The 24,905-nt window shown below is 52.9% G+C and overlaps 1 protein-coding gene across 7 annotated transcripts in view; it reads right to left on the reverse strand.

Annotated features, from left to right (window-relative positions):
- LOC121464752 (trinucleotide repeat-containing gene 18 protein-like) overlaps positions 1-24,905 on the reverse strand; it is a 92,971-nt gene that overhangs the window by 28,976 nt on the left and 39,090 nt on the right. For 3 of the 7 annotated variants that reach the window (XM_041677805.1, XM_041677802.1, XM_041677806.1), the window contains 12 exons: positions 23,161-23,257; positions 22,757-22,962; positions 22,481-22,627; positions 21,624-21,814; positions 20,320-20,740; positions 18,118-19,116; positions 13,796-13,971; positions 12,938-13,074; positions 12,660-12,788; positions 10,953-11,124; positions 8,035-8,395; positions 3,897-4,169 (listed from right to left, as the gene is read on the reverse strand). In XM_041677805.1, coding sequence (XP_041533739.1) covers positions 3,897-4,169; positions 8,035-8,395; positions 10,953-11,124; positions 12,660-12,788; positions 12,938-13,074; positions 13,796-13,971; positions 18,118-19,116; positions 20,320-20,740; positions 21,624-21,814; positions 22,481-22,627; positions 22,757-22,962; positions 23,161-23,257 — 3,309 coding nt within the window. Of the gene's footprint in view, positions 1-3,403; positions 4,170-8,034; positions 8,396-10,952; positions 11,125-12,659; positions 12,789-12,937; positions 13,075-13,795; positions 13,972-18,117; positions 19,117-20,319; positions 20,741-21,623; positions 21,815-22,480; positions 22,628-22,756; positions 22,963-23,160; positions 23,258-24,905 lie in introns of those variants that run through there. The other 4 variants (XM_041677803.1, XM_041677808.1, XM_041677807.1 and 1 more) reach the window with 4 other exon arrangements.

Genomic DNA, 24,905 nt, shown 5'->3' on the forward strand with positions numbered 1-24,905 from the left:
ACAGGATCCCATGTGACATGGCCTGGTGTGGTGGCACATGCCTGTGGTCCAAACACTGAGGCTGAGGCAGAATTGTGAGTTCAAGGCCACCCTGGGCAACACAGTGAGACCCAGTTTTAAAAAGAAAAAGAAACAGTGTCAGGATCTGGACTTTGAATGCTTGGGGGCAGGCAAACCAGCCCATGTGGAAATAGGGAGGTGAGCCCCCCCTCCCAAGGCCAAGCCCTCAGGCAGCAGTGCAGGCTAAAGATGTCCAGTCCAGGTCTTACCCACGTCTCTGTTGGGTAACAGGACAACTTCACCCAGCAACTGGCCCTGCTGGCTCAAGGGCTGGCATCCCCCGCTAGGCTGGCAGTGGGGCTGACAGAAAACAGTGCAACCATCAGAGCTACTCCAGACGGGCAACCACATTCTCCACCCCAAAGTGAGGACTCCCTAAGGTACAGACTGGCTTATGACCTTCCAAGGGAAATGGCACCAAGGAGCAGGTGGCACCAGGTGTGAATGCCTCAAGGGCTTGTGTGCTGGGGCCCACATATCAAGATACACACCCTAGATGTGAGGGTTGGACACAGTCGTCAAACACTGCTCTTCCTGCTAAGGTCCACACCACCGCTTTGTTAGATGAACTAGTGGCTGCAGATGGTACCAGGACTGCCAGAGGGTAGAGGCCTACCTAACCTTGTCTATGGCAGAGAATCCTAGTTTCTGCCAGGCCAGCCAGCTTGGGAGGGGAGGTGGGAATTGCTAAAGGAGGGTCTGCATAGGGGCTGGATAGAGGGAAGCAGAGAAAGAGAGAGAGCAAGCGAGGGAGGTTGGTTAAGAGGGTGTGAGGTGGGAGGTGTTCCCAGAGTGATGGATGAAGCAGGCTGGGGATGCCAGCAGGGCAGGCAGGGGCAGGCAGGCAGTGCGCACTTGCGATCAATCACATTGCGACGTCACATGGTTCTGTCTCCGCCCCAGTGGGCCACAGCGGCAAAGCAGGCTAAAGTGTAGGCAGACTTTTTCAGCAGCGCCTGGGTAACCCCCACATCAGGCCTCCCTGGAGAGTTGGCCAATTTGGGTAGGGTGGGCAAGGGATGGGGAGGGTGACTGGCTGGGATGGGAACTGGGAATTTCCCCTTTTCTAAAAACTTCCCCTCTGTCCTGGCTGCTCAGCTGTGGAGACTGGAAGTCCAGAACATTCTTCCCAGGAATCTCAGGCAGTAGGTATCACCATCGGGGAGGCGAGTTTGAGTCTCTGCTCTGGGGTTTCTGGGAGCAACAGTCAGATCCCAGAAAGACAGGAGCAGGTTGGTCTCAGCATTCTGATGCTGTAGAACATTCCAGAAGGCAGAGGCCCAGAATGGGTGCTTTTTTTTTTCCCAAGAGGGAAACTGGATTATCCTGAGGTCTCCTGTGGGCCTCAAAAGTGGGGTGCCTGTCAAGACTCAGGCAGTGTCTAGTCTGACTGGGCCAGCATCTATGAGGACAGGGAAAGCTGAGAGACCTTGAAGGGACAAGGGGTGTCAAGAACTTCTGGACCTGTCTATACTGGATCCACAGAGCTTGCTAGGGCAGAGGGGGAGAGAAATCCCAACAAAAATTCTCAAGGGAACGAAGGAGGAAAAGCAAAAACTTTAATGTCAATATATGTATTTTTTTTTTACTATCCTGGCTCAGGAGGGCAAGGGGTTGGGTTCTTGACTTCCCAAAACCTGATCAAGGCCAAAGCGATGTGCTGCTGCCAGACCCGGTGGGGGCAGACCCCGAGGAGGGGGGATAAACAGAGAAGAGAAAAGGAAAACGTTTTTTGCCTACCTACGGAGCAACGAGCCAGGCTCAGACTCAAACTCAGTAACCCGCTACGCCGTCTGCCCTACTCCCAGCCTTCGCTTTGCGTCCAAGTGCAGCGTGAGAGCAAATGCGAGAGACCGAAACAGACACTCAAAGCATCATGGGTAGGGGTCAAGGGTTGGAGGGATGGTCAAGCTGCTGGGAGGAGAAAAGCAGACATACGAGAAAAGCCACGCCAATTAAGTGTTTAGTACCGAAGGGGCAGGGAGGCCCTAGTACCCAAACAGTCCTTTTTGGGCAGACCTCACCAGCTGGGTTTGCCTTGCATGGTAGGGGCAATCTGGGGAGCCCTCACCCCTCCAAATCCTGCCTGGGCTCGGGTCCCTTGATGCTGTCTAGGAGGACTGGGGATGCCTGCTTCTGTGTGGGCTTTGGTGGAGCAGGAGGAGCTCAAAAACTTTGGGGCTGGGACCCTGAGGTACCCACCCCAAGTCATGGGGAGGGGAGAAGGGGCCAACCAATCTCATCTGCAGAAGGCCAGGGTGAGGGGGGCTCTGACAGGAGACAGGTGACCTGTCTTTGTAGCCCAGGTTGTCTTGGCTTAGATATGACAGGAATGGCCCAAAGAGCACCAGGCTCCTTTGGTGCCATCATTCAGTTAACCCAAAATCCATCTCTGCCAATTGGGAAGGCAGGTGTGGGAGGAGAGGAGGTTGACCGGGAACTGTGTGGGAAGACTGGAAGAAAGGGGCAGGGTCCTGGCCCCAGGGGTGACTCTCCTATGACCTTCCTCCCCACATCTGGGGCCATGTTGCTCAGGGAACAGGTAGCGTGTTGTTACCAGTCAGGGGACTTCCAAACTCTAGCTCTCAAGGGAATTTACCCTGAAGCAGACCCTAGCCAGGGGGTGATGGGCAGTCTCGCTTTCTTCCCTCGCAGGGACATTTTCTGATTGAAGGGCCTGAGGGCTCTTGGATTTCTAACCGCAGGCTGCAACTCTGAAGTTGGAAAGTGGGAGCCAGAATGTTCTCTGGTGGTGGACCCCCAGGCTGAGCTGAGGCCAGACCTCAGCTCAGCAACCCCAAGGAAGACCATCTCTGACCCTCAACGTGGCAACCGAGCCAACGCTTTCAAAATTGAACAAGAAAAACAAAACAAAATCAAAAAAACCCAAAACCCCAAAAATCAATGAGAAGGCCAAAAGGCCTTGGTCCTGTACTGCCCACATGCCCTTCAAAACAGAAATATGTGTTAGCAGACAAGTACTGGTAAGATCTTGTTTTTTTTTTTCTTTAACCACTGGTGGGTAGTAGCAGAAGCTTCCAGAAAAAAATAAAACACAGACAAGCAGCTTTAAAAGAAAAAAGAAAAAAAAAAAAACAAAAAAAAACAAAAACAGATAGATGAAACACTTGACTGTACACCTGAAAAATGGAATGGATGCCAAAGATACCAGGGAGTAACAGAAGAGCAGTCCCCCCATGTCTATGGCTTCTGGAGTGGGGAGGAGGAGCAGAAGAGAGGAGGGGAGGGAGGAAGGGATGGAGGGGAAACGGCAACCTAACGTCTCGTTAAGGACATAGCAAGAGAAACGAGGCACACAGTTTAGTTAAAAATGAACTCGGTATGTTTAATAAAGCTTGGTATTACCAAAATCGCGGTACAAACAGCAAGTCACACGCTCACACGAGAAGTCCGTTTTTACAAAATGCTCCCTGGGCAAGCCTCCGCCAGGCTCATGCCAAGAAAAAGCCCAGGCCGGCCTGGGGGTCTTGAGAGGACAAAGTTAGGCTTTGGGATTGGGGGAGGGGAGACCCTTGGGGAAGGGCCAGTGGGGTGCAGAGGGAGGAGGGTGAGAAATTCTGGGAGACTTAAAACGAGTCCGTGTAAGAGCTCCTCCCTAAGGGCTGGCCAGTGGTGTTATCACAAGCTTAAGTAAAAATAAAAAGCGAACACAAAAATATATAGGCGGATAGGGCAGACTACGCTGCCAAAAACCTAGACGGCTACAGCCATCCCTGCTGTGCTGCACACACTCTCGCACGCTCGCTTGCTCGCTCTCTCCCACTCACGTTCGCTCTAAAAACATGGAAGGTTATTTTGTGTTTGGCGCTAGTAACCTTGATCAAAGGAATCCTCCTCGGAAGAGTCGCTGAAGGAGGAGCGGGCCTCTCGGAGCAGCAAACAGAAGGGCTGCTTCCTGCTGCTGGCCGCCTTGGGTTTCAAAGTCCGGGGGCCCGCCAGGCTCCTCTTGGTCAGCTTGGGGCCAGTGGCCGGCTTACTGTTCTTGGCCACCATGCCACACAGGAGGGATGAGGTCAGTTTGGAGCTGGAGGGGCCTTGGGAAGACCACTCATTCTTCAAGAAGTCTTCATCTTCGTCTGAGTCCGTATCTGCAGTTAAAGTAGGTTTTATTTATTTTGTGTGGATGTATGTGCTGTGTGTGTTGTGTGTGCATGTGTGTGGAGTACATATGTGTGTGTATGCGTGAGGACGGGAACCAGGGGTCAACCTTGACCTTGGATCCTCAACTCCTGCCACCAAAAACAAACAACAAACAAAACTTACGGTTTAATTTCTTTCACGTGCATGTGTTTATGTGTTGGAACATGAGCATGCCAAGGAACACACGAGACAGTCTGAGGACAGCTTATGAGAGTCAGTCCTCTCCTACCTATGGGTCCCAAGGATTGAACTCAGGGAGCCAGGCTTGGTAGCAAGTGCCTTTTACCCATCTCACTGCCCCCACCTTGTTTTTTCAAGACAGGAGTCTCTCAATGGGACCTGGGACTTGCCAGGTAGACCAGGCTGGTTGGCTGGAGAGCCCCGGGTGGCCCAGCGCTGGTATCACAAGCGTGCGCCACCACACTTGTCTTTTATGTGGGTGCTGGGGGCTGCTGGATTCTCTTGCTTGAGCAACAAGTGCTTCAGCCTCTGAGCATCTTCCCAGCCCTTAAAAATCTCTTTGAGAACAGGTAAATTGTGGGCGCAAGGAGGAGCTCAGGTTGTCTTTTTATTCCTGTCGGTGGCCCAGAAAACTGAAATTGCTAGGACCAAGCGCCAACTGCCCACAGGCCTGGGCATTGTGTGACATTCCAGCTCTCCTCTGATCTGTCGTGAACAGCCTGGATTGCCCACTGAGGGGCAGTCCGGGCCCTTTCCTCTGCTGCCATCACCCACCTTGGGTACCGTCCACTTCTCCAACCATTAGGTAGGAGGAGGGCTGGGGCAATGACAGGCAAGCAAAATTCTGAGGAAGGACCCTACAATTTCTACTGGCCAGAGGCATGCAGTTCCTGTAGACCCTACACATGGGACACAGCCCGGTGGCTGACAAGGACCAATCCTTGTTCGACTTTACAGCAACAGCAAACTGAAATGGGCCGTAGGTAAGGGCACTGACGACAATGAAATGATCTCTCCGTCACCCCATCCCTCTTTTCCATCAGAGGGCCAGCTGACCGGCTTCCGCCGATGGCTTTCTCTAAGTCTCTGGTCTAAACACATGGTTGTGTTGACAGAGTTGGGAAGGCTCTTTGGTCCCTTCCAACTTCAACCCAAACACACAACATCTTGAGCTATTTTACACTGCTGCTGAGCTGTTGAGCAAGACAAGAAGAAAGGGCCCCACAGCCAAGACAGTAATCCCTTGATCTGCTAAAAACCTCCGCAGAACAAGATGAACACGGAAGCGCAGCTCCAGCTTGGCAGTACCTAACATCTTCAAATCCAAGAGAAAACACGCAGGGGCACGGGGTTTCTGCCCCTAAAGGCACTGGACTGATAAGACCCACTTTCACCACAACCAGGACCCCAACTTTAGGGTGGCCCACTAAGTCTGGTGGGGGGTGACAAACTCCATCGGACCACCAGTCGGTAAACACCGCTACCCGCCGCACCATCAGCCCCCCTCATGTTCTAACTTGGTCCTTCCAAATCCACAGATGCTGAGAGGTGACACCAACTGAGCCTCCCGTAAGAACGCACGTGACATTCCTGTTCTCCAACCCCAACTGGAAAAGCAAGAAGCCACCACTCTCTTCCACTTCCACCACAAGTCTTCCTCAGTCTCCTCTCCTTGTGCCTGTTTGTGAGCTGGGACCTAAGTGATCACACCCTTTGGCTGTGAGGGGCACTTCTGCTAACACCACCGGACATGTTCCTGGTGCAGAAGGCCGAGGGGGCAGGCAGGCCTCATGCCCACTGGAGCATCAGTCCTGGGCACCCACGGGTCAAAGACAAACAAAAATGCACATGATTCACATGGCTCAGCAACTTAACCCTGCAGCAGGCACAGCGTCCACCTCCCTGCACGGGGACTCAAGACCGCTCAGACCCCAAGAAGACCGTGACAACGCCGGAACTCCAGACAAAGCTCGTGAATGCTGTGCGTTTAAAGTCTGTGCCTTAATCCCAGCACTCAGAAGGCAGAGGCAGAGAGAGCGCTGTGAGTTCAAGGCCAGCCTGGTCTACACAGTGAATTCTAGGCCCACAAAAGCTACATATGAGAGACACTGTCTCTCCCGCAAAAAAAAAGAGGGAGGGAGGGAGGAAGGGAGGGAGGGAGGAAGCAGAAAAGAAAACACTGAGCTGGAGAGATGGCTCAGTGGTTAAGGGCACTCACTACTCTTCCAAAGGACCCAGGTTCTGTTCCTGCACCCACAAGTTGGCTCACAACTGCCTGGAACTCCAGATCTAGGGACTCCAATGTTATTTCTGACCTCCAAGGCCACATACACATGTATCCATGAGCACACACACATAATAAAATTTTGTTTTGTTTTTTTGAGACAGGGTCTCTGTGTAACCCTGGCTGTCCTGAAACTAGCTCTGTAGACCAGGCTGGTCTCAATCTCAGATCTGCCTGCTTCTGCCTCCCAACTGTTGGGATTAAAGGCGTGCACCACCACTGCCTGGCCAGAGAGGTGGGGGGAGAAGAAGAGGAGGAGGAGGAGGAAGAGGAGGAGGAGGAGGAGAGGGAGGGAGGGAGGGAGGGAGGAAGGAAGGAAGAAAGGAAGGAAGGAAGGAAGGAAGGAAGGAAGGAAGAAAGAAAGACTGACTTAGTAAGCAAGCTGGGCATGATGGCACGTGTCTGCAATCCCAGCCCTCGGGTGGTAGAAGTGGAAGAACTGAAAATTAAGTCAGCTTGGGACACACGCATGGTAAAGAGCAGCAAAGGCTGCATAAAGAGACCTCGCACTGAGAGGAAGGGCAGAGAGAGACAGGGGTGGAGGTACAGTGAGATGGGGATTAGGGCTGGGGTAGTTAGTGATCCCGTCTGGCAAGCATCAGACTGTAGGTCAATTTCCAAACACTACCAGCAAAAATGGGAAGAAATATACAGGTCATTTTTTTTTTTTTCAGTTAACACTCAAACTCACACACATATCCCAGGAAGCAGAGTCTAGCAAAGTCACAGGGAACCTGGCAGAAGACAAGCAAGCCCTGAAGACAGCCAGAGCAAACCTCTGTGACAAAGGACTGGACGGAAGCCCCTCCTGCCTTCTGAAGCACCAGCATCTTTAGTACCTGCCTGTCTTGGGCATCGGGTACTCACCCACACTGAATGAGAGCACCATTCCCTTGGCAGGCAGAGGGCCGAGGCCCACAAGACGCTAAGGAGAGCAGCCTTGCTCTGACAAACCACAAGACCAGTCTCTACTTAAACGCAACAAAACCTCCATCTGTCCCTCGGTCCCACAGGCTGCTCAATTTCCTTGGCTCCTTAGTCACATGTGGCTATTGCCGTGGACAAGGCCACAGTGAAAACAACGTCCAGGCATGGCAGTGGGTTGTCAGGGGCAAGAGGCTCAAACAGAACCTGGTTCGCCCCAGTTTGTCTCTTCCCACTTAGGCCCACACTCTTCTCCCAATCCTCCCATGACCCACTAACGCCACCACCCATGGCCGCACTTGTATCTAGAACACGTGACGAGCTTCCTGCAGGCAATGGAGCAGTGAAACGAAGTCACTCTCCAGGCCACTCTAGGCTGAGTGGCTACAAACTCTATGATGCAAGGCGAGCCAGTGGCAGGCTGGCCACCGACATCCACTCACACCCACCAATCACAACGGCCTATCCAACACCACTTGGCATTGACTGACTGGCATTTCTGCTTTGGGGGGCACTCATCTGGCTTTAGGCACAGTGTAAAGCTTTGGGAGCCCCCGAGTCCCTCAGAGGAGGGCGAGAAAGGTTAAGGAGCAGGTAAGATCAGCGCTGACCGCTGGCCACAGGGCGCTGCAGGTGATACTTACTGTAGGAGTGGCTGCTCACTTCCGAGGCAAACGGAGAATGGACAGACTTGGGCTGGCCTCTGGCCTTGAAGCCCCCCTCCATCTTCCTGGCTTTGGCAGCCCTTTTGTGTTTACCTTCTCTGGAGGGTTTCAGAGACAAGCCAAGGCCTTTGGCCAACGCTTTCCTGTCCTTGCCCAGCAGGCTGTCATATGGCGTCAAGAACCTGCCACAGCCCCCACTAGCTTTCGGTTTTCCCCCGGGACTGTCGGAAAACTTGAAGGGTGACTTCAGTTTGTCTTGCTTTGTGAGGGAGAGGGCTCTGTCTAGCTTGCTTGCCAATTGCTCCTGGTCGCTCGCCATCTTTTTCTTCTTAATCTTTAGCTGGGGAAGGAAGGTTGGGTCACAGAGTAAGACATACGGCCAAACAGGATAGCGAGTCTCTGGTCACAATGCTTATGAGACTGGGCTAACTCCTGTCCCGTGTCCTCTTGACTCATGGCAAATCACTGAGCTAGTCCTCAGACCTTGCATCTAAAATGGGGCTGTCTGTGTCTATCATGAGGCTACTAGAAAGATAACCAGGGTAAGGTACACAAAACATTTATTCAGGCCAGTGAGACGGCTCAGCGGGTAAAGGTACTGATGCCAACTATTGACCTGAGTTCAATTCCCTAGAGAAAATAGACTCCTGCCTCCATACACACCTGACACATATGACTCCCGTGTGCACACGCGCACACACAAGTGCATGTGCGTGTGCACACACACATAAATAAAGTGGGGAATTAGAGAGAAGGCTCAGTGGCTAAGATCCTGTAATATTCTTGCAAAGGACCTAAGTTCAGTTCCTCACACACAACCCCTGCAACTCCAGCTCCAGGGGCTATGATACTCTCTGTCTTCTGGATGCTGTGGGCGTCTATTTACATTACTGTGCACACATACCCACAGCCACACACTGATATACATTTCAAAACAACAGAAATCTTTCTAAAAATAAATAAAGCACTTATTAAAAATGCCTATCCCTGGGGTTGTAGAGAGATCTCTCTGGTTAAGCACCCTGGTTGCTCTTCCAGAAGATCCAAGTTTGATTCCCAGCACACACAAGGTAGCTCACAACCATCTGTGACTCTAGTTCCAGGAGATCCAGCGCCCTCTTCCGGTCTCCATGGACAGTGAACGCATGTGCGTACTGTGCACAGACATACATGCAAGCAAAACACCCACATACATAAAATTAAAAAAAAAATTAGCTGGGCGGTAGTGGCACACGCCTTTAATCCCAGCACGCAGAGGCAGGCGGATCTCTGAGTTTGAAGTCAGCCTGGTCTACAAGAACTAGTTCCATAACAGGCTTCAAAGCTACAGAGAAACCCTGTCTCGAAAAACCAAAAAAAAGAAAAAAAAAGATGCCTGGCCTAGTAATCACTTATTAAAAGCTGTTACCATGGTAACAATCCTAGCTGGCAATGGCTTTCCACAGCCCTGCCTGCGAGCGTCTATAGAAGAACTTTGAGAACGCAAGGCTACAGATGGGCGGGAGAAGGTAGCTAGCTGAGCCGACAAGAGCCAAGACGAGAAACTGAGCCCAGAGCATGGCAGGTCTGCTCTACGTCTCCGCCTCCCACAGCAGCTGCCAGAGGCTGCTGCTCAGTCTACACCAGCCTGCCCGACTAAATGGGTCAGAGCTGCCAAGACAAGGGCTCGAGTGTGCCTTGGATGCTGGACCAGGGAGACTGATCAGAGCTTTCTCAGCCTGAACGTCTCCTTGCACGTCTATCGCCCACGGTAGTCATCTGTAGAAACGAAATGTGCAGTTTCAAAGGCATCGGTGCTCTGCCATTTCAGGGCGCTGGCTGTGTACGTGACAGCAGGTAGCTCTGGCAGGAAGCGGCGGGGGAGGGGGGGAGTCTGGAAGGTCGGTGCTAAGAAAATTAACAAATTATCTCTCACATGAGAGGAAAAGAGATCCTGGCATACAAAAAGTGGCCATCTTTTCACGCTTTAATTTTATAATTTTATTTTGGGGGTTTTTGTTGTTTTTGCTGGTCTCATTTTTTTCAAGACAGGGTTCCCTTGTGCAGCCTTACTGTCTTGGAACTAGCTCTGAAGACCAGGCTGGACTCCAACTCACTGAGATCTGCCTGGTTCTCCCTCCCAAGTGCTGGGATTAAAGGGGTAAATTTTTATTTATTTTGATTTTCTTCTGAGACAGGGTCTCACTATAAAGCCCTGGTTGGCCTGAACTTGCTATGTAGACCAGGCTGAACTCCTGAACTTGCTATGCCTGTCTCTGTACACACCACCATGCCCTGATAGCTTTTTAACTTATTTTAATCCAGAATCGGCTGTTCTGGCTGGTCTCAACAGCCAGCTTGCCCCAGGATCCTCCCAAGGTTGGGAGTTACAGATCAACCACCATGCCCACCCCAGCCATGCAAAGGTTCTAGGATCCTAACTCCACTCATCATACTGGGACATCAGAGGCCTTACCCACTGAGCCATCTCCGCAGCCCCAAAGCGCTGGGGAAATGAGAAATTACCCCTGGAGAACTCAGACTGAATCACAATGGCACCAAGCCCATGCACAACACCAAGGTGTTCATTAAACAATTACACTGCTAAACAACGGAGTAACCGCTATTTGGTTACGCACTTGCGATCTATCCTCCCGCTTGATTAAGCAGCGTCTCAGTGCACACAAACCGACCTTGCTTTTGGCCCTACCTCTGACTCCTGTTACTTTGCCCGGTCCCTGATGTCTCCTGGGCCTTCCTTTTCTTCCCACAGTGAGGAATTTAGCTCTTAGCAGTTTCTCTACAGCAGTTGGGACCAACAGACCTCCACAGAAAAGGTTCACTGTCTCCGGTATGACCTCCAGCCCCCCAGGTTGAGGATTGTGTCCCAGTGAGTCTGCAAGACTGAGTTTACTAACCTGACTCATAAAGTCAGAGGAAGATTCATGATCATCCCAGCTCTGGTTCCTGCCCCGGGCTTTCGCCATGCCAATGAGGGCATCTTGGTCCTCCTCGGATCCCTTGTGTCTCTTCCTTATCCCGGCTCCCAGATCGTAGTCCTCTGATGTCAGGAGGGACTTGCTGCTCAGCCTGAAAGTCAAGCACGCCATGGAGGTCAGCACCTCAGCCAGGCCATACTCACAGGGAGGGGGTCGTCCACCCAGGTGGCCCTAAAGGGTTGGGCTCGAGATGTAGAAAGAAACAGTGATGGACACCAGAACGAGCAGTGTGGGAAGACAGATGATTGTTAGGGAAGGAAGCACAAAGAGAGAAGGGGAAAAAACTCCATGTCAGCATCCTCCACCAGCCTCTCTTATGCAGTTTCAATAGGCAGACAGACAGACAGACACACACACACAAGAATCAGTAAGACATATCTTTACCAAAATTGCACCAACAGCAAAGGTCAGAAAATACTGCGGAAATCTACCATGGTGGAGGGGAGATTCTATCAAACGCTGGGATGGAGGGAACCCCTGTACGGCACCTCCTTTCCTGGAGAGCAGGGACACAGACATGTCTCTTGATTCATGAACCTGCCTGATTCTCACACTGGGGTGACAGGCATGGGCCACCATACCTTGTGCATGGGGGCGGAACCCAGGGCTTTGTGCATGCTAGACCGTTATCCCTCCCGCATGCTAGACCAGACTGTTACTCCTCCCGTCACACTGTTATTATCCCCAGTGCCCTCGGGACTTGACTGCTTTTTAAATATCTGAGGAAAGAGAGACTGGAGGCTCAGAAAACTGACACTGGGCCCAATGTCACAGGAGCGGTGGGGCTGGGACACAGCAGAAAGTTTAGCATAATGGCGACACTCCTGATCACTAGGCCTGCCTCGCTGGTGGCCCCATAGCCTCTCTTCTATCTTCTCCTGTGGCTGGTGAAAGACATATGTTCATCTCTGTTCTTTCCCCAGTTGGGAACATCCAAGGTTAAATGCAAGATGTGGCAAGGTGGGGGCCATTTTCTCATGACAAGACCATGAACACACACACACTACCGCCTTGCCTGTGGCCACTCAAAGCCCTCGCCGACCTAGTACCCGCGCCCTTGTGTACCAATACAGGAAACTGCACAACCTCTTTCCTCAGTGGACCTCATGTGGCCCATTTACAGGTACATGGGAAACCTGGCCCTGGAGAGAAAGAGCCCTCACCCAAACCAGCATTCAAGCCAAACTCAGCTGGCTTCAGTGCCACCCAAGAGGACCTTGTCCCCAGAAAGCAACCCTGGTCTCCTGCGGGATCCCAGCAGACAGGGATGTATCCAGCCTGTCCTAGAAGGCTGGAGTTGAAGTGATACTTCCATCGGAAGGAGTCACGGAAAGAAGCAAGAGTTAGTCCCTGGTGGTGGTGAAGTGGGTGGGGCAGGAAGGCGGGGTCAAGTATTTAGGTTAGAGTTAAGTAAGCCACTGACGATCTTTCTTTTCGTTCTCTTGGCTCACCCTCCTAGACTGGGCAGCGCTCCGGGCTCCCTGGGAGCTGCCGTTTAGGGATCAGAGCACCAGACACTACCAGGTCCCCTGGCGCTCAGTGGTGGGCGCCTTAGAGGGGGGCCCTGCTCCTCCCCTCCGAGCTGGGTACCAGTCAGTCCCCGATCCACCGAGGGGCCAGCCTTACTTTCCGCTACCGCTGTGGCTCTTCCCTCTCTTGCAGGGGGGCGACAGGGTGCTCGGGGTGTGGGTCCGTTTCCGCGGCCTGCCAGGGCCTCTGCGTGCCATGCTTCTATGGGCATCCTCGTGCCTGTCCCTTAAAAAGAATTCACAGGCTCGGCTGGGAACCTGGGGTTGGCGGGGCGCGGAGTGGGGCACTTGGGTCCACGCACACACCTGACGGCTACCACAATCGACCTACCAACCAGATGTCCAGGATGGGGTACAAGCTGGGGAGACACTCACCCCAAATCCCGGCGGCGCTGGAGCTTGACCAGCTCACGCTGTTTCTCTTTGTACCGCCGCTGGACCTCTGCCAGGCGCATCCGGAAGTCCAGCTCCAGGGCATCCATGTCTTCCAGGGATGACTTCATAGCAAACATCTGGAGGGAGACAAATGAGGATGCTGATGTTTCCTGATGTCCCACCCAGTGTCGATGACTGACTTGAATCCCACTGCTGTGCCCATTTTTGGTTGGATTTTAGAAACAGTGTTTCATGAGGTTGAGGCTGGCCTCAAACTCAGCACATAATCTTGGCCTTTTCATCTTCCTGCCTCTACTTCCTGAGTATTGAGGTCACAAGCAAGCACTATCAAGTAGTTTTACATGGTGCTGGGCCCAAACCCACTAAGTAGCCTGGCCTGGACCTCTCAGCAATCCTCCTGTCTCAGCCTAGCTGAGGTTACAGACATAAATGGTCAAGCCAGGTGATTCCATCCCCATTCCCTACTTCCTGGGGACCCGCCTCTTCTCTATGTTCAGGACCCTCTCATCCCAACTTGGCCAGGTGGTAGCCACACCTAAGTGACTACACCCTAAGTCATGGTTTAGTGAGGACAAGTGTGTTATGGACTTGCAGCGGATGGCAGCTACCCAAAACCACACAGGCAACAAAGGGCATGGGCCTCACTGCCAGTCTGCTTCCATTCCAACACATCACAGTGAGCCCAAGGGACATGCCTGACACAGTGCAAGACTACGGAGGCCACGAGAGGGGAAATGGCCCACTGTGGGCCACACGATGAAGGATGGCCAGCAGGACTCCCGCCCACCAGCCTCGGCCTCTCGGGCCGCAGGAGAAATGGAGGTCATCAGGGCTCACCCTTTCTTCCTTCTTTTGCATCCAGCTGTATTTCTTGTTGGAGCTCAATTCACGCGGGAGCCGCAAGTTCTTGAGGGGGTCCGAGAAGGGACTGTCTAGCACCTCCTTCAGCATGTGGCTGCTGGCCGCCAGCAGGCTCTCCAGCGAGGGTCGCACAGCCAGGTTTGGCTCTGCACCTAGGGAAGGGAGAGGGACAAGTGAGTCAGTACTGGGACCTGGACCACCCGGCCAGCCATCCTGAAGCCAGACCAAACTCCCAGAAACTGCAGTCAGCTCTGGTTCAACTGTGGCCACACGGCCACGGAGCACTGTGATCTACTGAACTGAAGCCGTACTGGGATGCAGGACACTGTCAAACACAGGAGGACGCTTGGACCTGGGGCATGGAACGGCTTTGTCCCTGCGGTGTGACCACAGGCCGGCAGAGGCTCCTTCCCAGGATGACTGGTACCCATCTCACGTTTCCACTTAATTTTCTCACTGGCGAATGTGCTATTCCCCACATCAGAAAACAGGTCCGGGGAAGCAGGTTCGCACCTGTTACCCCAGGATTTGACCGCCTGGGCAAAAGGACTTCCCGCCTTCTAAAAAATCCCGCCTTCCAAAAAAACAGAAAAAAAAAAACAAAAAAACAAAAAAAAAAGGGGGAAAAAAAGCATACTCAAAAAAGGCAAAGCTGATCAGGTAAGGGGTTTGCTGCTCTTGCTCAGGGGCTGAGTTCAGTTCCCATCACCCATGCTCCACAGCTCACAGCCACCTGTAACTCCAGCTCCAGAGGACCCAAGCCCTCTGCGCCTGCACTCACGTGCACACATACACACTTAAAAATAGTATATATACATTTTTAAAAGGACGGGGATGGGCGCACACCTTTAATCTCAGCATTTGGGAGACAGGAGCAGGTGGGTCTCTAGACGTTTGGGGCCAACCTGGTCTACATAGTGAGTTCCAGGCCAGCCAAGAAAGAGTACACAGTGAACCCCTGACTCAAAAAACAAACAAGAGGGAGGGAGGAAGAGAGAAAGAGAGAGAGAGAGAGAGAGAGAGAGAGAGACTACAAACTGGATCGGGGAAATGGCTTACTGGGCAACTGTGAGGCACTGAGCTCAAACGCTCAGAATGCATGTACAGCCCAGCACAGGAAGACATGCCTATAGCTCCAGCGAGACAGGAGTTAACAGAGGAAAATCCTCAGAAACTCAGAGAACCAGCTAGCCCAGCACATCCTGTCACAAACAGGTATAAAGGAACACGGACACCAGAGGCTGTTCTCAGACCTCCAAACACATGCCGTGGCATGTCCACATCAACGCTAACACATGTGTGTGTGTACATCAGAAATGCACAGAAAATAATGTATTTAAACACAAATCAAGAAGAAAGATGTAAAGACACCCCCCACACACACACACACACACACAGTCTCCTCTGGGCAAGGATGTGACACAGTGTGCCGGAGTTCCAGGACTGTATTGTCATGTTCTAACATTCCTAACACACCCAGCCTCCTGTATAAATATTAAAACACAAAGGAGGGCTGGGGGTGTTGATGAGGTCGATGCAGTTCTTCATAGATCCCCAGCACGACGTAAATAGGCGTACTGCTGCACAATAATCCCAGGACCTAGGCAGTAGTAGTGACGGGTTCAGGAGTTCAAGGTCATCCTTGGTTACAGAAGGAGTTTGAGGGCAGCCTGAGCTACAGGAGACCGTGTCTGGTTGCGGCTAGCCTGTCTCAAACTCCAATCCTCCTGCCTCAGCCTCCCAAGTGTTAGAATTAGATCTGCATCACCATGCCTGGCTATTTTATTTTTGTTTTATTTTACTGTGTGTGTGTGTGTGTGTGTGTGTGTGTGTGTGTGTGTGTGAGAGAGAGAGAGAGAGAGAGAGAGAGATATGGAGGAAAAGAGAATGTTCTACATCTACACAGTAGGTATGAGAAGGTCAAAGGACACTTTCAGAAACTGGTTCTCTTTCCATCCTCGGTTCTAGGGACTCGAACTCAGGTCCTCACTTAGCAGCAAGCACCCTACTCATGGAACCCCTTGTCAAACTGACATTTTCTCTTGGATCTTAAAGCTAACCAATTTTGATGTGCCATTCAAGCATGCTTGAGAAAAATCACACAATCACCCACGACTGAAGGCCAAAAGAGTGAGCGTGAATGATCCCAGCACTTATATAGTAACCAGGTCTCAAAGTCCGGTTCCCAAAGCAGGCTGGACGGGGGCTGTCATGTTGGCTGGATCAGCGAAGTCGCCCTGCATTTCCCCACTAGATGGCAGGAGTGCTCTCCTGAACAGATGACAACCGCCAGGCCTGCTGCTGCCAACATCCCATTCAGCACAAAAATCTCTCCCCTCTCAGGGAAAAGCAGTGGTTTCGGTTTTTATTTCATTTTTTCCCAAATTTTTATTTATATATAATTACAAACCTTTCCATTTTGGTTTTGTTTTGAGACATACAACTTTAGCTGACCTGGAACTCACTACGTAGACCAGGCTGGCCTAGGTAGGACTCTGCCACTTGAGTGCCGGGATTAAAGGTGTGTATATTGCCACGTACAACTATTTTTTTTTATTATTTTATGTGTTTTGCCCGGTGTGTGTGTGAGTGAATTCACATGGGAGTGCACTCCATGCATTTCCACAGTACACGAGAGGTTCAGAGACCAAGTGGAGTGTCAATCCTTGCCTCCTTCCTTGTTTGAGAAAGGGTTTTTTGTTCTTTTGTGTATAACATCAAAGGTCAATGAACTCAAGGACCCTAAGCTCTACCTCCAATTTTGTTGTAGCAACAGAGGAATGCATACCTCTGTGGCCGGGTTTCTATGGGTTCTGGGATTTGAACTCAGATCCTCGCACTTATGTGACAAATGCTTTACCCTTGAGCCAGCTCCCCGGGTCCCAGCTGCAGGATCCTGTACTGCAAAAGGCATGAACTCCAGTGGGCCCATGGGGCGGAGTCTGAGTTCTTACTAGGGTTCTGGGTAGCCGGGCAGGCCCATAGGCACGGAGGAATTACTGGAGGCACCAGTGAGAGCAGGGAGCCCGGCAAAATGAGGTCAACAGAGAGAAAAGTAGAACAGGGAAGAAGAGAGAGGCAGAAAAGGGAAGAACCAATCTGGGGATGCACAGGGGAAAAAAAAAAAATCTCAAGATGACTTCAGTACCCAGATTCAGTTGTATCTAATGCTACTTCATCGTTGCTCAAACTCTGGTTCCAGGAGCAAATAAAATCTGCCCCCTTTTTGGGGGGAGGGGGACAGAGACAGGGTCTAACACAGTAGCCAAGCCAAGCCTCAAACTCAGTATGTAGCTGAAGATGACCTTAAAGTCTGAATCCTCCTGCCTCCGTCTCTTCACGTGTCCGGAGTACATGCCTGGTTTAAGCGGTACTGAGGATGGAACGTCCGCTACGTCATGCATGCTGAGCAAGCCCTCTACCAAGCACGCTACATTTCCTTTAGTTCATTGCACTGATTTACTTGTGTGTGCGTGTGTGTGTCCATGCACACGTCCATGCTGCAGCACACATGTGGAGCTCAGAGGACTTTTGGGAATCTATTATCTCTACTATGTAGGTCTGGGCTCAAGACCATCAAGGCTTGGTGGTAGGTGCCTTTACCCACCAACGCACCCACTACCCTGACCCAACTTCTCTCCAAGCCAATCTAACATCTAAAAAACTCCTGCATGTATTCATACAATACCAGGGGAAGGAGACAGAACTGGAGGCTTAAGTCCATCAAACAGCTATGTTTTCTCACTCCTCCCACATTCACTTTAACACTGGAGACTCAACCACTGAGCCACACCTCTGCCCCTCACTGGGGGATTCTAGGCAGGGGCTCTACCACTGAGCCACACCCAAGTTTCTCACTGGGGGATTCTAGGCAGGGACTCTACCTCTGAGCTAATCCTTAGCCCTCTTTTTGCTTTTTATCATGAGATCAGGGTCTCAATTAATTGCCTAGGCTGGCCTTGTATTCTATCTAGCCCAAGCTGGCCTTAAATTCACAATTCTCCTGCCTCAGCCACCCGTGTAACTGGGATGATAGCCTGTGCCACCAAGCCTGGTTTTAAAATTAAAAGCAAAAGCAAAAACAAACAGAATGTGAGTAAGACATATTCTGGGAGCCTTGGAAGTTTTTAAGAAAAGACCTAAACTTATAAAATCTACTCCGTAGCCCAGGCTAGCCTGGAACCACAGAGAGAGACCCGCTTCAGGTTCAGGAATGCTGAGATCACAGGCACAGACCACCATCACTGGCTTTTACCAATATTCAGAAGAATCCCAGACACCTGCAACCCAGAGCTTACCTGCGCCCTCCTGGCCCCTGCGGTCCAGCTCCAGCTCGGCTATCTCACTCAGCAGGGTGATACCCTGCAGGAAGCTGTGCTCCAGGCCTAGGTTGGGGGCAGCGTCCACCTTCTCCCCGGTTGGGACCCCAGCACCCAGAGAGGGGAGAGGCCTGGCCTGAGGCAGCTCGGCTGCAGCTGCCAGCGCATTCATGCCAGCCAGAGGGTCCTCCAGGCCTGGTGGGAGTGATTCAGAGCAGCTCTCCTCTAGAAAGCAAGTGCTGCCCGGGGCAGGTGCAGTCTCCTGGGCTTCCAGGTTCAGACACTGGCCCTCTGGGACGGGCAAGTCACAGTCAGAGAGCTCCAGGCTAGGCTGAGGCTCAGTCAGGGACGCCTGGGGCAGGCTGTCCTCAGGTTCTGCTTCTGCCATGGGCCCTTCCATTGGCACGTCCAGGGGCACCTCCACTGGCTCCTCCTTAGTCTCCACCAGTGGCTCAGGTGTCAACTGTGTCCCCAGCTCCAGGGCAGCCATGCGGGGCTCTGTCCTATCCGGCAGTTCTAGCTGTGGTTCGGCCACTTGGGCAAAGTCCGAGGCTTCAGAAGGCTCCCGACAGCCCTGACCCGCTGTGCTCAACGCCTGGGCCTCCAGCAGGCCACCTCCGCAACCACCAGCAGGGCTCACAGCCACCATGTTCTCTGGGACAGGCAGAGCCAACGGTGACTGGATGGGAGGCAGCTCCGTGGGGCCCTCTTCGACATCCTCAACCTCAGCCTTCACCTCACGGTCAACCAGCGGCTGCTCCTCTGGGCTGTCCCGGGGTGGCTCTGGGATCTTGGAAGGTGACAGGCAGATGGGCTTGTCTTCCGGAGACAGTGCCAGGCGCTCGGGCCCATCAGCCGGGAGCGGCACGTCCGGGGCGAGGCCATCGGCGTCAGCAGCCGCAGTGGGCTGCAGCAGGAAAGGGTAGGGTCTCCCGTAGTGTGGTGGCAGGGCTTGGAACGGGTACCTGGGGGGGATATCTGCCAAGGACAGAAGAAGTCAGAGAAGGGGCTCCCTAGGGCTCTGACCTAGCCTCACAACCTGCGACAGAAGACACAACCTAGAACCAACTGCGCCTGCACGGTGGGGAACACCTGCCCCTGCTGAGCCTGAAACAACCCACAAACCTTCTACACATAAGGCAGCCACCATCTTGTCCTCAGCCTTATAGTCGTAAAGGTGAATAGGGACTGAACCAGAATCAAAGGTTTACACAAGGTCTATGAAGATCTGTCTCTCAGCCTGGACTGTGTACCACCCCGATAAAGCATGCATTCAAAAATCTCATAGCAGCTAGGTGTGGTGGCACAAGCCTTTAATCTCAGAATTTGGGAGGCAGAAGTCCACAGACCTCTGTGAGTTCAGAGACATCCTCAGCTATACATTGAGACACTCTGTCGAAACACAACAGAGCAAAACCCTTCACGGTAACAGTTTTGTCCTAAGAGGTAGGGAGGAGGGAGTGGGATGATTGTGGCTGCATCAGGCCTGACCCCAGGCCTGGGCAATGCCCAACAGGAACCCCCCACACCACAACAGTTTACCAGAGAGAATGCTCAAGGCTAGGACTACGCTTACTCCTTACACCAAAGGGCTCCAGAGAGGGCCAACCGCCTGCCCAAACCAACACGGCACTAAGACAGGATTCTAATCAAAACCCAAATCCTCCCAGGTACAAGCTCACGACCTGCACTGCCCCCAGAAAAGGGGACACACCTCAGAGCCCAGAGCCACCTGCGGCCAGCACTGATGGACACAGGACATTGGGACCGCATGTGTGTGGGGTCAAAGAGGCTGCCCAGATGGGAACCTCTGCATGTTCCCAGGGAGTCTCAGCAGTGATTGCACGCAGGATTAACAAGGGCAGTCTGTGCTCTGAGCATCCCTCCTGCATGGAGGCTATGAGGGCTGTGTCTCCCGTCCCGCCGTCCCCCCACCTCTACGCTAACAAGGGACCGAGAAGAAATCTCAGCTACATTCTCATTCCAGAGTTGGACAGTGGGATATACAGAGTGCTCAGCCAGAGAATAAGTGCATGAATGAGCGAATGAATGAGTGAACGAGCCGGTGAATGAACGAATGCACAGTGAACAGACAAGAATGAGGGACTGAACCAGGCCTCCAGTGAACACTCAAACTCGGTGTCCACGGCCAGGCGGCCCCTGTCCTGCTTTCGCACCCACCTGTGAAAAGGGCCTGGAAGGGGCTGGGCGCCTCCTTCTCCACCTCCAGGTCTTTCTTCTCCACCACGTTCTCGGGAGCCTCTTCCTTGCGGGTGAGGCCAGGGGTAGGTGGTGGGGAGGCGTGCGGTGGGCTGCTGGGGTGCGAGCTAGGTGTGGCAGGGTAGGTGTAGGCCGGTGGCTTAGACACATCCTCGACCTTCTGGATAACCTTGGCCTTCAAAGAGGTCACGGGGGAGGCTCGGGGAGATGGGGGTGGGCTCACAGCCTTGCCGTGGGTGCCTGTGGAGCCGGCAGTGGGCTTGCGAGGCAGCAGCCCTGGACCAGCAGCACTCAGGCCGGTCTTGCTCGTGGTCTCCAGGCTCCTCTTGTTCACCTTCTCCTCCATCTCAGTTCGATGCTCCTGGGCTTTCAATCGCTCCTGCTGGGGAATGCGACAAGGGGTAGGGTCAGCACGGCAGGAGCTGTCATCACCAGCCCTGTCCCTGCAGACTCCAGCTCCAGAGACTATCAGACAAGATCCAGGCCACCCAGGCCTCCCTGTCCCAAGGCAGTACCATAGACCTTCCACTGTGTCTCACGTATAATAAACAGGGCATTCTATGGAACCCAGTGGGCTAGAGGGCAGGGCACAGAGCCTTGGCTGTTACAAGGAGGGTCCACAGCCTAAAACCCTTGACACCAGGACTCTGGCCCAGTTGGGCCCCTCACAGCTGCAGTGAGAGCCCCAAGCACCCAGACCCCAGCACCCCGCGCTGGGCTCGCACAGGGTGCAGCACTGAGCTGCCTTAGCCAAGCAGCACCAAGGCACTGACAGCAAAAGGAAAACCTAGCTCTCCAACAGCCAGAACTCACAGGGGCCTGGCCGTACCCCAGACACACTCCCGCAGCTGCCCGCTACCTAAGAGCTAAGTAACTTGCCATTACTAAGACTCCCGTTGCCCGGAAGCAGAAACTTCAAGACCAGAGAGGTTAAGTCCCTAGCTGGAGAACACAGAGCTTGAAAAATCTCAGTGCGACTACCCAACTGATTACTCCAGAGCAGCTCCTGCCTGGAGACAGAGAGGCAGGAGAGATCCCTCTAAGATCCCTTGGGTATTCAGTTGCAACGCCTCCGATCCACAGCTCTCCTCTGTCATGTTTTTTTCCACTGCTCACTGGGTCCTGTCCCTAGCAGGTGCCATCCACCACACCTTAGCTTTCCTGCCCAACCTTCCCTTTGTTCCTCTGTTCAGTCGGATGCTGCCTCCTCCAGGCAGCCCTCCCTGACCGCCACTCTCTTCTCTCACTGCGGGGCCAGGACTCACCACCAGCTGTGCACTCCGCTGAAGCTCCAGGGCCTGGGCAGCCTGTTGTTGCAGGTACAGCAGCTCTTGCTGCCGCAGAAAGTGCTGCTGGGAGAAGAGCTGCAGCTGCTGGGCGTGGTGCAGGGGGCTGCGGCCTGGCGGGTACAGAGCCGGCCAGAGAGGAGGCACTGCCGCTCGCTCCATCAGCTCAGCTGTGAAGACAGACAATGGGGGCGCTGCACCTACGGTCCCAGCTCCTGTGTGGGCTCTCATCCCATATCTAGAGGGAGATGCCGAGGTCCAGTGCAGACAGCCAGGCAACACCAGAGCTGTGGCTCCTGCTGCTTCCTTGGCCTGGAATACTGTTCCCCATGTACAGATGCCCACCCCTCAACCAAATCCCCAAGTAGATAGAAAGTCCTCAAAGAGCCGGGCGATGGTGGCGCACGCCTTTAATCCCAGCACTCGGGAGGCAGAGGCAGGCGGATCTCTGTGAGTTCGAGACCAGCCTCGTCTACAGAGCTAGTTCCAGGACAGGCTCCAAAGCCACAGAGAAACCCTGTCTCGAAAAACCAAAAAAAAAAAAAAAAAAAAAAAAAAAAGTCCTCAAAGGTCACGGTTGGAGCAAGCCAACCTGCAGGATGATACCAAAGCCACCATGGGGACCCCAATCCATGGTCTGCAGAGTGGGCCCCAGAAGGGACAGGGACACCCAGGCCCCACAGATGACCCTAACTGAATCTCACGGAGTTGCCAGGATCTGTCTCTGGACAGGACTGAGGTCAGCTTTCTTGGGCCCCCTTGTCCCCACCCCAGATGCAGAGCGGTCCCAGCCCCATGAGAGGTCAGCACCTGGCTGTGACATAGGAGTCACTTACCAAAATGAGGCAGGTGATCGCTAGGGATAACCACTAGCTGGCCAGACTGGGGATCCCTGACGAACTGGTAAGCCGATGACAAGGAGCCCCCTAAGCCGGGTGGGAAGGCGGGGGCCATGCCCTGGTGTAGAGAGGGGGGTCCGAGGCCTGGGGGGAGAAACCCAAGTTCACATCAATGTCAGAAGGTTCCAAACCCACAACAGCCCACGGTCCCTGATCTCCACTGAGAATCCCAAAGAACCCCGAGGAGAAAAACCCCCATGAAGCGACACTCACCGTAAGGGTGTCCAGCAAGCCACATGGATGTGCTGCCCGAGCGAGGCAGCCAAGGGTGCGCGGCCAAGTGAGCTGCGGGGTCAGCAGACCAGCGTCCTGAGCCTGCCAGCGTCGGGCCCCCAGTCACCATGAGGTTGGGGTTCAGACCGTTAGGAGCACAGCTGGTGGGGTGTAGTCGGGCCAGATCAGCCAGCTCCTTGCTTTCTCTGCAAAGGGGAACAGAGGTGTGGGAACAGCTGGTGGCCCAGGAATGGGGGGAGGGGGGACACAGCCCAAGGAGCAGACAGGATGAGCCTGGGGACAGCCAAGGCTCTGCCCATGGTGGCCTGGCTCTCAAGGACCATGGTGAGACTTAGAGGTCTCTTATCACCCTGCCCCCACCCTCAGGTCCCCCAAGCCCTCACCGGAGCAACTTCTCCTGGTCCCGGTCCAACCGTGTCCCTAGCAGCCGGTCCTCCCGGTGTCTGGTTCGATCACAGTCATCATCAGTGCGGCCATGCCCTGGGGGCCCAAGGTGACAGTGAGTCCCCCACCAGCAGCCTCCAGATTCTCACTGTATCTTTCCCCACCGCTGCCCTCCCCTTGGACATGCAACAGAACCTTCCAGCAACATAGATCCTTATGATCCGGGACCCCACTAAGGAGTCTCTGGCCCAGGAACTTCCCATCCTGTCCCTCGCACCCCAGGAGCCTGCCTGTTACTCATATGACAGCTGTGGTGGGAATAACACCAGCAGATACAAGTTCAAACACAATAAAATCTAACAAACCCAGCATGGTAGCAGTCTCCTTTGATCCCAGGACTCAAGAGGCAGAGAGACAGGTAGATCAGCCTGGTCAGCAGAACAAGTTCCAGGACAGCCAGGGCTACACAGAGAAACCCTGTCTCCAAATACATAGGCATGAAAATTAAAAAAATAAAATAAAATAAAACAACTGGGGGCTGGAGAGATGGCTCAGTGGTTAAGAGCATTGCCTGGTCTTCCAAAGGTCCTGAGTTCAACTCCCAGCAACCACATGGTGGCTCACAACCATCTGTAATGAGGTCTGGTGCCCTCTTCTGGCCTGCAGACATACACACAGACAGAATATTGTATACATAATAAATAAATAAATATTTAAAAAAAAAAAAAAAAAACAACTGGGCATGGCAGCACACACCTGTGATCCCAACACTGGGTTGAGGCAGGAGGACAGATGTGAGTACAAAGCCAGCCTGGGTTACATATCAAGTTCCAGGAATTTCAGAGTAAGATCCTATTTCTTTTTGTTGGCTTGTTTGTTTACTGTTTGAGACAGGGTTTCTCTGTAGCTTTGGAACCTGTCCTGGAACTAGCTCTGTAGACCATGCTGGCCTCTAACTCAGAAATCTGCCCGCCTCCCGAGTGCTGGGATTAAAGGCGTGCACCACCACCATCTGGCTAAGATCCTATTTCTTAAAAAAGGTGGAAAGGAGGCTCAGTGGATCAAGTTACTACTTCCTGCCAAGCCTGAAGACCAGAGTTCAATCCCCTAAATCCACAAAGTAGAGAGAACGGACTTCTACAGACTGACCCCTCCGACCTCCATGTGTACACATCGGCATGTTGGTATGTCCATGCCTATACATACATATGAACACACAAAACAAATCTCTTTTTCATTTTTATTTTATGCATACAAGTGTTTGACTGTATGTAGGTACATATACTACGTCCATGCCTGCCTGGTGCTCCAGGAGATCAGATGAGGGTGTCTGGAGTTTCACATGATTGCAAGCTGGGAACTGAACTTGGGTCCTGCACAACAGAAAGCCCTCTTAACCCACCTCTCCACCCAGACATATGTATTTAAAGGGCGGTGGTGGTGCACGTCTTTAATCCCAGCCCTAGGGAAACAGAGGTGGGTGGATCTCTGAGAGTTTAAAGGCCAGCCTGGTCTACAGGCGAGTTCCAGGACAGCCAACAGTATAAAATGAAACCTTGTCTTGAAAAAGCGATGGAGGAGGAGGAGGAGGAGGAGGAGGAGGAGGAGGAGGAGGAGGAAGAGGAGGAGGAAGAAGAAGAAGAAGAAGAAGAAGAAGAAGAAGAAGAAGAAGAAGAAGAAAGATGGGGCGGCCAACAGGTAAAAGGAGCTTGTTGCCAAGTTTGATGATCTGAGTTCAATCCCC

Source organism: Microtus oregoni, unplaced genomic scaffold (genome assembly GCF_018167655.1).
Source record: "Microtus oregoni isolate MIOR12 unplaced genomic scaffold, Mior012 000029F_ref0000214, whole genome shotgun sequence".
Classification (NCBI taxonomy): Eukaryota; Metazoa; Chordata; class Mammalia; order Rodentia; family Cricetidae; genus Microtus; species Microtus oregoni.